The sequence below is a fragment of the Lynx rufus genome, unplaced genomic scaffold (genome assembly GCF_022079265.1).
Source record: "Lynx rufus isolate CCGP_SWC_20201006 ecotype Redwood Valley unplaced genomic scaffold, mLynRuf1.p SCAF_20, whole genome shotgun sequence".
NCBI lineage: Eukaryota > Metazoa > Chordata > Mammalia > Carnivora > Felidae > Lynx > Lynx rufus.
Window position 1 is genome coordinate 183,896 of NW_025814835.1, and position 15,273 is coordinate 199,168.

A 15,273-nucleotide genomic window follows, 5' to 3' on the forward strand; every position below is an offset into this window, starting at 1 on the left:
TACTTCTAGGTAAATGGTAACTTATTTAACATTACATTAAACATTCCACATCATGGATTTGTAAGCTGTAAGAAACCAATTTCTGAAAAAATATATGCATTTATGACAACTAATTCTGAATCTGTACTTGTAGAACCACACAATCTTAGTTTGTAGTCAATATGTCTATATGGTTGCTGAAGTTTGGTTTATCATTTAAATCTTAATAAAATTCTAAATTTTTATTGGAAAAGCTTGCCTTCTGAAAAGGACTCCATATATTTTTTCTTTAAAAATAAACATATAGCTCATGAGTTTGAGTGGGACACAGAAAAGTGGCCAGAAGCGCACCTCTTTAAAGGCTATGAAAAGCTCATCTGAGCGACTACTTACAACCTTAGAAATATTTCCCCTCGAAATGTGTCGACAGATCAAATGCATGAATGACTGGTATTAGTGTTTGTTCTCAATATGACCATATGGTGGACAGACACAACAGATTTTGTTTGACCTTAATCTATTTTATGAGGTCTTTCTATTAGGATGCACTATATATCTTGATACACAAAGAACTAAGTACGTGTATGGAGAGAGTAGATGTAGTATTAGAGACAGTATTGCATCATCGTTAAGTGACAGGTCACCTGGAGTAAATTAACATCAAGTAGGGTGACCAACTTGTCCCTACTTGCCTGGATGTTCCCAGTTTGGGTACTGGAAAGTCCAGAGAAATACCTCAAGTCCTCAGCACACTGGGACAGCTGGTCATTCCACTTCTAACCCCATTTCTCCATCTATGAAATAAGAGGCACCGTATCTCGTCCATCAAGGGCATGAAGCTCTCCACGCCTCCTACCTTGGGCAACAAAAGGGCCCGCTTTATGCATCAGGTGCCATCTATGTAAAATGGAACAGTATAAAGTGCAGATGGCCCTTTAGCAGACAGCACAGCGATCGCTCAGTGTGACATGACGTTGTCACTAGTACTATTGTTCAAGTATTCAGCCCATTTCCTAGCAACAGTAAACAGCTGATAAATGTCTAGAAACACTGCTTAAAAGCTGAAGCAAAAACTAGGTTAGAGTTTGAGGCTGAGTTTTTCTTCTTTTTTTTCTTAGGGTTATTTGTTGCTTCATTTAGTGAGCTCTTAAGAAATCTAGAACTGGGGGCGCCTGGGTGGCTCAGTCAGTTAAGTGTTCAACTTCAGCTCAGGTTATGATCTTGTGGTTCCTGAGTTCAAGCCCTGCTCCCTCTTTCCCTCCCTCTCTGCCTCCCCACCACCACCACCCGCACCCCACCCCCACGGCCCACTTGTGCTCAAGTGCTCTCTCAGATAAATAAACTTTAAAAAGAATGTTTTTAAAGAAATCTAGAACTGCACGGTACTCATCAGATTAAAGGGGCAGCTGGATGAGGCTGGAAGAGGCGGGCAGCTGTCCTCCCACACGCACCTGGGAACTCGGCAGAAGGAGCTTGGTGTGCCAGGCTGCCTCAGAGAACACTCTTGTCCTGGAGGCTCCACCAGGGCTGCTGCCTTTGAAAGCGAGGGAAGGTCGGTCAAGTATCGACTACTGCACAGCAGAGAATTTCCAGGGCTCTTACTTCAAAACTTATGAAGAAACAAGGGCAGAGAGTTCTAAGAACTGTCCATGTGGACTTTTATGAGGGAGATGAAACCAACCTGAGTTTGAGGGAAGGGATAACATGAGCCCAACCCAACACCAAGGAGGCCAGGTGGCCAAAGGTCTCTTATGAGCAACAGCCCTTTCCTGATAACTATGTGGGTCATTTTCTAAAAGAGCTCCGGAAAAACATCTATGCCCAGAGATACGAGTCCAGTGCGGTGACACAGCAGCTGTGCAGGGTCTCCGTTTTGGTGGTTATCTGTGGTGTGTGCATGAAGGTCTTCTGGCTCCCGACTGGCTTCGTCGCTGACTGCAGTTCGGTCTCACTGATGGAGGTGAAGGGCGGAAGAGTCAGCACACGGGTGGCTGACCCGAAGAGCTCCCTGGAACCACCTGCGCTATGCAGGTCTCCACGCCACTGGGCCAGCTCCCCTTCTTGGACTAAGGCACCAATGCTGTTGTTGTATCCAGCACTGTCCTTGAACATGGCCACCTTTGCTTCTGTCTGGCCTGTCTGCCCCAACCCTGCACACTTCCATCATGGTGATGTCTGCCATCCAGATTCTGGCCCACGTTACAGAAGCGGCAAAAGGCACATCTTTCCCGTGACCGTGCTATTGGGAGTCACCGTGCTATTTGTACTTGCAGCCTTGGGAGACCTGACATCCGTTAGCGCTGTGGGAGCACCCTCCGGCCTCCTGCTGGCTTCTACCTCGTGCCTCCGCCCTGTACCATTCACCTGCAGCTTTTTAAAGAAGACATTCACAGGGTCCCTGGGTGGCTCAGTCGGTTGTGTCTCACTCTTGATTTTGGCTCAGGTCATGATCACAGTCTGCAAGACTGAGCCCCAAGTTGGGCTCTGAGCTGATAGCATAGCGTTTGCTTGGGATTCTCTCTCTCCCTTTCTCTCTGCCCCTCCCCTGCTCATTTGTTCTCTCTCAAAATAAATAACTTAAAAAAAAAAGAAAGAAAAGAAAACATTCATGACCCTTAACATGAGGCTGAAATCCAAGAGGACTTATCCAGATCTCTCAACCATATTAGAAACCTCCATTCCATTAGCAAGGCAGTGACCCACTCTGGAAGCAGCATGCTGGTGTGGGTGGAGGACAGATCAAAGAAAAGCGTTCACATAGAGACTTAGCATCAAAGGCTGACCGACAGCTACAACACAATTAGAAATCAGAATTCCTCTGTCACAGTGGTTCTCATCAGGGCAGATTCAATGACATCTTTACTTGTTATGACGGGGTGGGGGCAGGGGGGGGGTGGCAGTGCCGTGACTGGAGCAGCTGAGGCCATGGGTGCCAGCCCAACACTGCACCGAACAGGGCAGTCACCCCCAACAAAGAATGATCACCCAAGAGGCTAACAGAAACCCTGACTTACATCACTTAACAAAGGTGGGCCAGGTGCTCCCCTCACCGCTGCACACAGTAAACTGCTGCTGTCAGCACCTCCAGACTGGCCTCCACCACACGGACAGTCACCAGCACAGCCTCAGGACAGGCGAGTTCGACGCTACTTGACATCCGATTTGACGGTGGAGGCCAACATCACAGACACGTCAAGAGGATTTAGCCACATCTACCGTGGAGGCACTGGTAACTAGCTCTTCGGGGTTATCCTGACCTACTTTCACAGTGACAAGCAGTGTTTTTTAGCAAATAAATGTGGTATGTATTTCTACATTTAGATGATTACTAAGTCACAGTGACACATCTGTTAAAAGAATTAAACAGTTCTGTTTGCAGTGGTATAACAAATTTTAATTCAAAATAGACACTCTGAAACAATAGGTTAAAAAAAAAATAAACTTCAACAAGCTCTTTTTGGATTTACAACAGAGTACACCAACAATCACAGACCAGTTTCACAAATGCCTCAAAAATGCACATTATAAGCAATTACATGCAAGAATTCTACTTTTTAAAATCCATAGAGTAACATTGTCTTATTTCCCAGAGACCATCATATCCTCTGAGTACGTCGGACAGGTGCCTCTGCTGGGTACCACCAGGAATATGATTTAAGGTCAAAACTGGCTGGTCTCCATTGCTGGCTCTGGTGCTTTTAGTTATTCTGTGTGTGGAAAAAAACCCTGGAGGTTTAACTGTCCAAAGGACAGTAATACAGTGGAGTTCTTCAGCAATCCCCACCCCATTAACCCAGACAACTGGGCTAGAGGAAAGCCCATCTCCCCAGAACAAGTACGTTTACCTCTAGAAAACTGTCAAAGATGTAATACAGCAACACGGATACAGCTCTTGCTCTACTCATTTCGCTTCGTTCTCTGAAAACCTATGTCTACACTCTATAGTTAGCTTCCACACTCAGGGGTAAAAATTTAATTCCTGAGTCACATGGTCCTTTCCTTTCACTGGTTTATGAAGAGTTGGATTGGGAGGAGAGTCTGAGTGTGTGTTCAGCATTTATTCTAAAGGCACTAAAAATGTATTGTCTTACTTTTGAACGGGGAAATGACTTACCATCATATCAAAAAGGGGAGAAGTCCACACTAAAAAGGATTTCCGCACCTACAAAACTGCTTTATTTGAAAATAACTCTTAACGAGCTAAATAGCAAGCTTCAGGTTCAGTATATTTTTAACAAAGGAAAACATTTGGTTTTCTATGAGTTGTAATAAAAGACAGCAGCTAGGACAAACTTGAAAAAATGTAAATCAGAATCACAATCTAGAAAGCAAGTACCTTGAGAAGAAGAAACCAGCGCAAGTTAACGCAGTGCGTCCTGAGGGAAGTACACACATCACAGGGGTGTGTACTCACTTCTGTCAGCCTCGGCGCTTACCGTTTGCTGCTACACGTGAAGCTAACTGAGGGAGATCAATGCAGTTAATCAAGTATTCTGAAACAAGCTGAAATTTCCTTAAATGAAAACACAAACATACAGGTTTCAGTTTTCATCCTACGATACTGACACTACTAGGAAACAAGACGTGCATGAAAGAGCCAAGGATTTAATTTACATGACAGGGAAGAACTAAAAATAATTGTTACAAAATCAAACCGCAGGAAACAATAAATCCGAAACAACTATTCACTTCTTTTATATAGAAGTCTTTCTGAGCACCTGAAATAAATCTAAAGAGCAGCATAAAGACCACTGAAATTGATTAGTTCAACATACAGTGAAGAAAATAACATTTTTTTAAATCTCAATTGAAAAAACTACTAAATATCTAGTACTTCAGATTTCCTATTTCTTTTTTTTTTTTTTTACAAGTTTTGTGGCTCAAACTCAAAGTTCAACCTGTGTTTAACGTTTTTAAGTTCAGACATATCAAAGCCTAAAAGCACAGAAGGCTTGTGATTTTTTATTGCTTTCATGCAAATGTATCTTCTTTTTCCAAAAAATGAAGCCACATCAATCTTCCACACCCACAAGAGTGAGGAAAGAAGTTCTATTTCCTTTTTACTAGGATATGGTCTCTTGTGGAAATAATCTCTAAGAAATTGCTTTTTTTCCTCGTAAGAACGGTCTTCATATTTTTTAGGATTTAATGCTAAAATCTGAAGGGCATCCTCACTAATGAGCGGTCCCTCTGTCCTGATTTCATTCCTTTGTCTTTTAAAAGGCACCGCACTCGTCACCTTTTCGGGAGCCGGGGCTGCGTCGGTGTTTATGACGAGGGGCCGCTCCTCCACGTCCCTCTGGTCTTCTGTCCCAAAGTGGCCATCGGGCAGCTTCCTCTTCACAGAAAAACTGGAGTCGTGGATCACCTCCCCATTCACCAAGAGCAGCTCGCTGTTCTCAATAAAACTAGGCTGGATCTGGAGGTCTGAGCTGCTGTCCTTTGGGGCACTCCTGCAGCGCAGCAGGTGGATGGCGATGGCTGCCAGGGTCATGTTGCCCGTGTAGACCCCACAGCAGTGGATGCACTTGAAGGCCGGAGACTTCAGGATGGTGTGGACCGTTGGCGTGATGTGGTGCCTCTCCTTCAAATGCAGCTCGTACGCCTCCGTCGTCACAAAGGTGCCAAAGCAAAAGGGGCAAGTCAGAGCCTGTTTGCTGGGGCTCCCAGAGGCGCCCTCCGTCTGGGGCCTCACCTTTATGTACACGGGCACCAGTGACTTGGAGTGTATCCCCGCCAGTATCGCCAAGTAGACTTCCCGCTCCCCGAGCTCCTCCTTTGGCAATATGGTAATGAAGTCAAGATGGGGAAACAGCAGGTTGCCATTAGCATCGATATCCAACTGAAAACCTTTGTTACTATAATCCACAGGTAACTTCTTCTTCCCTCGGTGCACAGTCCGACTGTGCTCCGAAAGACCTTTAATGTCATGAAAAGTGCACGGACAGAACAAGCACCCCAGGCCGTGCATGAGCAAGTGATGGATAAGCTCCTCCTCGGACACTAAGCACTTACAAGAGAGACAGCGAACGGTTTTCTCTCTCATCCACTTTAAAAACGGCGCACACGCTGCCAGCTTTTCAGGCTCCAGTTTTTCAGCAGATTTGGACTCACTATGCTTATGAGCCACTTCCATATGAACCTGGTAGACATTGGAAGGGAAGAGCTCATTACAGACCGGACAGGTTTTCCACTGCTTCGCCTGTTTGAGCGCCTGACTGGCCTCTGCCACAGATGGAGACGCCTGAACAAACATATTCTGAGTGGCATTTACCACCACTGGAGGAGAGGGCATGCTGGCCATGGAACTGGCCATCTGCGCAGCTGTGCCCGACTGCAGGAGCTGGATGGGCACCTGGGGTGGGGGGACAGTTGCAACACCTCCTGGAGGCACAGGCAAAGTGACTGATACGGGGGCAAGTGTGTACGTGGGAATCCCATTCACCTGTTTCCCCGTAGGTATCAGCTGTCTGAGGATAGAGCCTGACGTGAGGAAAGTGGTGTTCTGAGAAGCGCCAGGTCTAACTGGCTGACCTGCAGGCAGGATGTTGGTGCTCACAGGCTGATTCAGTTGCAGGACGCCAGGCCTCACCGGCTGGCCCACAGGCAGCACTCCTGACATGACAGGCTGGCTGAGCTGCAGAACGCCGGAATTAATACCCTGGTTCACAGGGAGAACACCCGACGAGACCGTCTGGTTGGGAGAAAGGAGCCCCGGTGGGACGACCTGGCCTGCAGGCAGCACCCTCAGCGGGACCGTCTGGCCCGCAGACAGAACCCGCGAGGGGGCCGTCAGCCCAGCGGGGAGAACCCCCGATGGGGCCGTCTGGCCAATGGGGAGAACCCCTGACTGGACCATCTGGCCCGCAGGAAGCACCCCAGAAGTTGCCGTCTGTCCCGAAGGGATGACCCCGGCAGGGGTCATCTGGCCTGTAGGCAGGACCCCTGACGGGACTGTCCGACTCACAGAAATCACCCCTGGTGAGACGGCCTGAAGAACCCCGGGAGTGACGGACGGACTGACAGGAAGAACTCCAGGCCCAGCAGGTCTGCTTACTGAAAGAACTCCAGGCCCAACTGGTCTGTTTATGGGCCCGACGGGCTGGCTAAGGGATACGGCCCCTGGGCGGATGGTCTGGTTTAAGGGGAGGACACCAGTTGCAACAGACTTATTGACAGGTCCGACTGGCTGACTCAAGGGCAACACAGGAGGATTTGCAGACTGGTTAAGCGGGACTCCATGAGAAAGAAAGACAGGCTGCGGGGCTGAGGGCGGCAGAGGGAGGTTGCTCTGGCCCACCGGCAGAGGACTGGAGACCAGGGCCACGTGGGACTGGGCAACAGCAGGCGGAGAGTGGGTGAGGCTTCCAGAAGTGCCCGAGGCCACAGTCACTGGCTGGACTGCGCCCTGCACTGGCTGCACGACGGTCTGGCTTTGGCTGTTCTGTGGCAAGGCAAGACGAAAGCAGGGAGATGTGGCTGCGATGCCCGGAGCTCCGCCGTTTGGGGGCACAGCCAAGGGTGCCACTGGCTTTGGAGCAATGTGCATCTGCTTCAAAAGGCCGGGCTTCTTAATATGTTCTGAGATCACAGATCTGAGTTTATTTTCCAAATCCCTGTGTATATCTGAAGTCAAAATATGGTACATTAAAGCATCCTGGCTGCTGGCATTGGCGTTGCACTTTTTACAATAGTACTTGTCAGACGGTGGCATCTTCTCAGTAGAAAGACTTTCGTCGGTTTTCGGTTGCTCACCCGTTTCCTCAGTTCGCAGGCCAAAGTAGGAGTTAATTAAGTAGTGAAAATGGGCTACCAGCACATGCTTCTTCATACTGTAGTACAAAGTGTTTGAAAAGTTACATTTTAAACATGTAAAACTTATCACATCACTCCTAGAAGACTTAGGTTCGCCTAAAATATTCACTGTGTAGTTCTGGACTTTCCGGACAGGTGCATGAAACATTCTGAAGTGCCTTCCCACAACTTTGGGTTGAGAGGAAAATACACAGTTTGGGCAAGGGATCACCAGCTCTTGATCAATTTCGTCTTCATGGTAGCGATGTAAATGATTTTTGAATGAAGTAAGCACTTTTGTAGAGTATTTACAGAGGCTACAACAGTATGGCTTTGTTCGATATCTCTGTTAAAAAAAACAAAAAAGAAAGTCAAACATACTTCAATAAAAATACCAGATCCTACACCTTCTACAGTTCACAAGTATAGGATTCTTTTTCTTCTAATGTGCCAGATAATGTAACACTATCATCCCTCAGGGAATGGTGTTTTTCTGAGCCAGGGCAAGCTTTTTCTTAGAGGGCCAGAGAGTAAATACTGCCTCTATGCCAACTACTTGGTGCAGCCATCGTAACACAAAAGCGCCTGTAGATAATATGCAAGTCAATGAGCGTGGCTTTGCGCCAACAAAACTATACAGACACTAGTTCAAATTTCAAAGAATTTTCATATCACAAAACAGTATTCATTTTTCGCCTCAAACGTCTAAAAATGTAGCAGCGATTCCTAGCTGCAGACGGTGCTCACAGGACCTGGCCCATAGCACGTCACTCCGACCCCTTCCAGGCCATCTACTAAAACCTGAATCTCCTCACTCCAGTACAAGAAACTCTGTTCTCTGCTACAGAAAGTTAGTTTCTCCCTTTCTCATCCCACTTCCCCTAGTTCCAATGTCGTTTGTACTTCAAATTCTAAAACCTCTAGAATTTACCTGCAAATAACCTAACATGCAAATTGTTAAACCGTCATTACTGTTATTTCCCTCACTCCTAGAGAAGGTAGGAGCCAAATGGACAGTGCTTACAACATGCAAGTGTCCAATACGCTATGTGACAAGTTGTAAGGAAAGAGGCTGTTCCTCAAGAGCTACAACAATCCTGAACGAGTTCCAGGCCAGAACGCAGACCAACCATGCAGAACTTCTCTTCGGGGCAAACACAGGGGAATCCAATAGGCTTGGGGCATAAGAACAGGCATCTGTATAAGAGCAAGACAACGGAGCAATGCAATGTTCTAACATCCAAAAATTTGCTGGGTTTGTGAAGGTCTGACAGCCATGAAGTCTTTGGTCTCGCAAGTCTCCAGACCCTAGAGGTGCTGAACCACAGAACACCTGGCCCTAGTGTCACTGAGGAGGAAGGTAAGACCTGGACCTTCATGCTGGGTCCCAGCATCGGCTGTAGGGGAGATGGGCTGTGTCGTAGATCTCTCTGAGACACGGATTCTTGCTGCCACAGCGGATCACCCCACCCTTCCTAAGCTTGTGTTCTCATGCCCCCACACACATTCTGTAGGTTCTGTCACCCTCTCTCTATTTGTACAGGTTTCCCTCTTGTCACAAGTCAGAGAAGTCACCGAAACATGTTCAGCAATGTGGAACTGCCTTCTCAGCAATTAGCAATATCCCAGGTTCTGCCATTCTGATAGCACGCAGAATAAACCTAAGGCAACAGCCAACCCCGGACCAAAAACTAAAAAAACAACAACCCGTATTTCACAGATTCATATTTTATTATCTCAGAAATCTGGATACACCTTACAACTAACAGTTCAAGAGTACAACAAAGTTTAAGCATTGCTTTAGGTTTTTTTTTATTAGTGGTTCGTTAAAAAATGGTGTGTCTCAGAACATAGTCAATAATTTTGTAATAACATTGTATGGTAACTGACTACACTTATCGTGGGGAGCACTGAGAAATGTACACAGTTGTTGAACCACTGTTTACATCTGAAACTAACATTATACATCAACTATACTTGACTAGTACAATTTAGCATTTTTAATTTTTATCTTTTATATATATGTGTGTGCGTATATATATATATATATATATATATATATATGTATTTTATTTTAGAGAGAGAACACGCATACGTGTAAGCAGGGGGAGGGGCAGAAGGAGAGAAAGAGAGAATCTCAAGCAGGAGCCACGCTCAGCTTGGAGCCTCACACAGGCTCAATCCCACAACCCCGTGATAATGACCTGAGCCAAAATAAAGAGTTGGACCCTCCACTGACAGCCACCCAGGTGGCCCTAGAATTTTTTATTTTTAAGTAACCTCCACACCCAATGTGGTGCTCAAACTTACAACCACGAGATCAAGAGCCTCATGGTCTACCAACTGAGGCAGCCAGGAGCCCCAATAATACATTTTTTAAATGGTGTGTTTTATACTTAATGAAATAGCGTAGTGAAAAACCAGTTAATGAAAATTACACTCAATGAAAGAGCCAAAAGAAATTACTAACAACTGCACGTTACTATATATTAATGTTGAACAGATCTTTGGATTAGGGAAAGATTTCTTAAATATGAAAACAAAAACATAATCCATAAAAAAAAAAACAACTGATAAACTGGACTCCATCAAAGTAAGAAAGCTTCTGCTCCGTGAAAGACACTGTTGGGGTGCCTAGGTGGCTCAGTCAGTTAAGTGTCCGACTTTGGCTCAGGTCATGATCTCTCGGTTTTATGAGTTCAAGCCCTGCGTCGGGCTCTGTGCTGACAGCTCAGAGCCTGGAGCCTACTTCAGATTCTGTGTCTCCCTCTCTCTCTGCCTCTCAAAAGTGGAAGGGAGGGAAGGAGAGAGGGAGGGAGGAAGGAAGGAAATGAAAGAAGACAAGCCACTGGCTAGGAGACGATATTTGCAAACCTCACACCTAATAAAGGACTTATATCCAGAATACATGTTGTAGACATGTTCAAGTCCCAATAAGAAAAAAATAACCCAAATTTTAGAAAATGGGTAAAAGACTTTTACACTACCGGAGGGCATCCAGCTGCCAAATATACACATGAAAAGATGCTCAACATCATTAGTCACTAGGTAAATGCAAATTAAAACCAGAAAAGGTACCACTACAACCCTATTAGAATGGAAAATAAGTGGATAAAACCATTAAGCACCATAAATGAGACAGAACTGAGGCTAGCTTGTGTGCACAGTAACTAGACCCCCCCCCCCCCCATCACAGAGGGAAAGCAAAAGGGTATAGCCACTTTGGAAAACAGTGTGGCATCTGTCATAAAGGTAAATATGTACTTCTTTATCATATACAATCCAGCAATCTCAAGCCTAGGCACTTATCCAAGAGAAATGAAAGTCTACATTCCCATAACAGCCCCCTGCAGAAGCTCTGGGGTGAATATCACTGGGGAACACGGGGAGTGGAGACCTGGGCCCTACTGGCAACAGAGGAAGAAAAATGACAAAGGACAGATGCAGAGGATCTAGGTGCTGGCAGAAACCCCTGCCCTGGACAGTTCACCGTCTCCCTGTCAGGCTGCTTCCTCAGGTCTTGCACTGAGCTCCGTCACCTGACAGGACCTTAGCACGTCTCTCTCCCCAAAACCCGAATGTTTAACAAATCTCTTTTTTCTGAGCCCCTGAAGACCTCACTGTAGCACAAGCCACAGAATCAATCCAGCATGACTGCACATTTCTGCCACCTTAGGAACAAACAGGAATAAGGCCCTGAGCTAGCAGACAGCACAGCCTCTGCCACACCAGGCTTCGGTGGCTTTTCTGAACATGGTGTCTGGTCAACAAATCCAAACACCACTATTTCATACTGATTTAACACGTTATGCCCAGGCTCTATTCACCCCAACAAAAACATACACACCTTGAGGAAAAAACCTAACTTGTACCTCTTTGTATTAGGCACTCAGAAAGTTTTACCTACTTTGTAGCAGGTTTCAAAAAGTGTTTCTTGATGAAAAGCATATAATTATATATTACAGTGCATGTTGCGTTATAGGATCTTCTGAGAATTTGGAAGACAGAAATCAGTGAGATGTAAGAAAAGATTCATGAAGTCAAGGTCTTCAAAGCAAGGCATATCTGAACAGCCATATGCTGTTCCAAGCAGGAGAATTACCAAGTCAAAGGGGTTTCAAGGCATCTTGTGTCTGATGGTAGAGAGGGAAGTGTTGGGTCAAGGAGGGCAGGAGACCAACAGGTGTGACACAAGACAGGCAGAAAAGTGGAACTGAGAACAGTTGACAACAGAAATGTTGATACAGAAAATTGTGACAGAACAATGATTGACTAGTGATAGGAAAAGTTTATTTAAAGTCAAAAGTCCTGGGGAGCCTGGGTGGCTCAGTCAGTTAAGTGTCTGACTTCAGCTCAGGTCATGATCTCGCGGTCTGTGGGTTGGAGCCCCGTACTGGGCTCTGTGCTGGGACAGGCTGAGCATGACAGTGAGGAAGATGCTAATGTTATGGATGGCTGGATAGTAGGAAAGGGTTTCCAGAAAACACTTTAATGAGGAGAATTTAGCTTGAATCTGCTTGGGTTTGGCCTCAAATTATTATAAATTGTATTCCTCAACTAAAAGATCTGTATTTTTAAATTGTAAGCTTTCAACTTTAAATTTCTGAAACCAGGATGTACTTTCATCACACATAATGTCATGGCATTTCTTTTTACTCAGAATGGTTAGAAACCAAGGCCCTTCTTATATGAGTAGCATCTTACGATCAAGGACAAATAACAGTTTCACTACATCACTTTTTCAACTTTATGTACAGAAACCTCTCAAAGCATCAATGATTCTATATTATAAAGCATTTCACTTTCTCCTGCTCCTTCCCTGAGTGTTTACATTTACGCCTCTCCCCCTCACTCATCAGCAATCCCAACACATGTGATGTTCCTCAAAAGTAGACTGAAACTTACCCCCAGCTTCTGAGGAAACATAAAAATCAAATACAAAAATACATACCACTTTCTTTCCAGAAGGTTCCCAGAGAGAAATATCTCCCCATGATGTGTTAAAAAAGTACTTCTCTCCTGGATCAAAGCCTTTAAGGTCCTTTTAAAAAGGGAGAAAAAGAGAGACCATTAAGCAATTTCAGAAGATAAATAACCTGAAGGGATTACTTAGCACCTAAGAAATCCGCGTGGGAAAGTGAAATGAAAATGTAGCCCATGAGCAAACTGCAGCCATAAAGCACAAGAACAGAGGAAAAGGCTGAAATAATCCAATTAAATATTAAAGTCTTAAACATCTTTTGAAAAAAATATTTTATTTTTTTAATTTACATCCAAGTTAGTTAGCACATAGTGCAGCAATGATTTCAGTAGATTCCTTAATGCCCCTCCTCCATTTAGCCCATCGCCCCTCCCACAACCCCTCCAGTACCCTGTTCGTTCTCCATATTTAAGAGTCTCTTATGTTTTGTCCCCTTCCGTTTTTAGTTTCCCTTCCCTTGTGTTCATCTGTTCTGTGTCTTAAAGTCCTCATATGAGTGAAGTCATATATTTGGTTTTTTCTGACTAATTTCGCTTAGCATAATACCCTCTAATTCCATCCACGTAGTTGCAAATGGCAAGATCCCATTCTTTTTGATTGCCGAGTAATACTCCATTGTGTATATATACCACATCTCTTTTATCCATTCATCCAGGGACGGACATTTGGGCTCTTTCCATACTTTGGCTATTGGTGATAGTGCTGCTGTAAACATTGGCATGCTCGTGCCCCTTCGAAACAGCATACCTGTGTCCCTTGGATAAATACCTAGTAGTGCAATTGCTGGGTCACAGGGTGAAAAATTTTTTTAACATTTATTTTTGAGAGAGACAGAGAATGAGCAGGGAAGAAGCAGAGAGGGGAATCTGAAGCACAGAATCTGAAGCTGTCAGCACAGAGCTCCGAGCTGTCAGCACAGAGACTGAGGTGGGGCTCAAACTCACAAACTGCAAGATTATGACTTCAGCCCAAGTTGGACGCTTAGTCGACTGAGCCACCCAAACACCCCTAAAAATTAAAGTTTTAAATTGTAGTTAAAAACTACAGTTTTATAAGAAATAAACAGATGAGATTTCCCACCAATGATTTTTATTTTTTAAGTTTATTTTGAGATAGCGCAAGCATGGGTGGGGCAGAGGGAGATGGGGAAGGAGGATCTCGAACTCATGAACCCTGAGATTATGACCTGAGCCGAAGTTGGACACTTAACCGACTGAGCCACCCAGGCGTCCCCCTGCCCCCATAATTTTCAAAAAAGAGAAGCTCCATAAGCAAACACGGTCTTCTGTCAGGGGTGAGCACTTGGGAGGCTCCTGGGAGAGTATCAAGTAGGAGCTCCAAGTGTGTGCCTGACCAAGGACACCAGAGTCAGTATGGGGAGGACAGTGTGGACAAGGGTGCGGCCAACACAACAGAAGAGGGTGAGGAGACGGAGGGAGGGATGGGGATAGTGAGAACTGGACAACCAGATGCAACAGTGTTCACACTGAATCCTGCATCAGATAAACCAAGTGCAAGACGTATCTGGAGGAAAACTGGAGAAGTCAGAATGTGGACTAGGTATCAGATGAGAAAGACAAGCGTTAACAACACCGAAAGATGCAGGTAACTGAAAAAGCATGACCAGTAAGAGAATAAGAGCTCACTGTGGTAAAGACTCTACTCACACAAGTGTTTGCACAAAGAAAGAGAAGGCTAAACAGTAAGATGTCAGTAGCGGTAATCTCTGAATGGCAGAAATGTGGCATTTAAAATTTTATTTTCTAAAGAAAGGATTACCTCCATTTTCTAACTTTCCCAATTTACACTGCTGTTTTTACAATGATTAAAGATTATTTGTAATACAAAAAAGAATTAGTTAAGCCAGATAATAATATAATAGCTGTCTTCAAATGTACCTATGCTAATACACTACTTACCAAGTCAATTCAGAACTAGAGAAAAGTGCAAATTCGTACAAAGATTTAAATTGGAAATAATGTATTCTGAGGTGATAACATATGTACAAGTAAAACGTATGACAACAATAACACAAAGGCTAGAATGGGAAATGAGAGCATAGTATTGATGTTTTTTTCTTTTAATCTTTATTTATTAAGTAATCTCTATACCCCATGTGGGACTAGAACTCACAACCCTGAGATCGAGTCACATTTTCTACCAACTGTGCCAGCCAGACACCCTCTGTAAGGTTCTTATACGTGGAGCGGTATTATATTAGAAGGTAAACGGGGCGCCTGGGGGGCTCGGTTGGTTAGGCATCGGACTCTTGATTTCAGCTCAGGTCATGATCTCACAGTTCGTGAGTTCAAGCCTTGCATCAGGCTCCATGCTAACGGTGCGGAGCCTGCTTGGGATTCTCTGTCTCCCCCCCTCTCTGCCCCTCCCCTGCTTGTGCTCATGCTCGCATGCTCTCACTCTCTCTCAAAAACAAATAAATAAACTTTAAAAAAAGGTAAACAAAAACATACAGCTAATAAGCCAATAATGGGAGATAAAATGGAATCATAAAAACTGTC

At 44.8% G+C, this 15,273-nt stretch overlaps 1 protein-coding gene across 3 annotated transcripts in view; it reads right to left on the reverse strand.

Moving 5' to 3' along the window:
* Positions 1-3,351: 3,351 nt before the first annotated feature.
* Positions 3,352-15,273, reverse strand: part of ADNP2 (ADNP homeobox 2) — a 30,898-nt gene continuing 18,976 nt past the window's right edge. For all 3 annotated transcript variants that reach the window (XM_047086200.1, XM_047086199.1, XM_047086201.1), the window contains exons 3-4: positions 12,725-12,814; positions 3,352-8,119 (exon numbers count right to left, since the gene is read on the reverse strand). In XM_047086200.1, the coding sequence (XP_046942156.1) occupies positions 4,844-8,119; positions 12,725-12,814 (3,366 nt within the window). In that variant the 3' untranslated portion in view covers positions 3,352-4,843. The remainder of the gene's footprint in view (positions 8,120-12,724; positions 12,815-15,273) is intronic.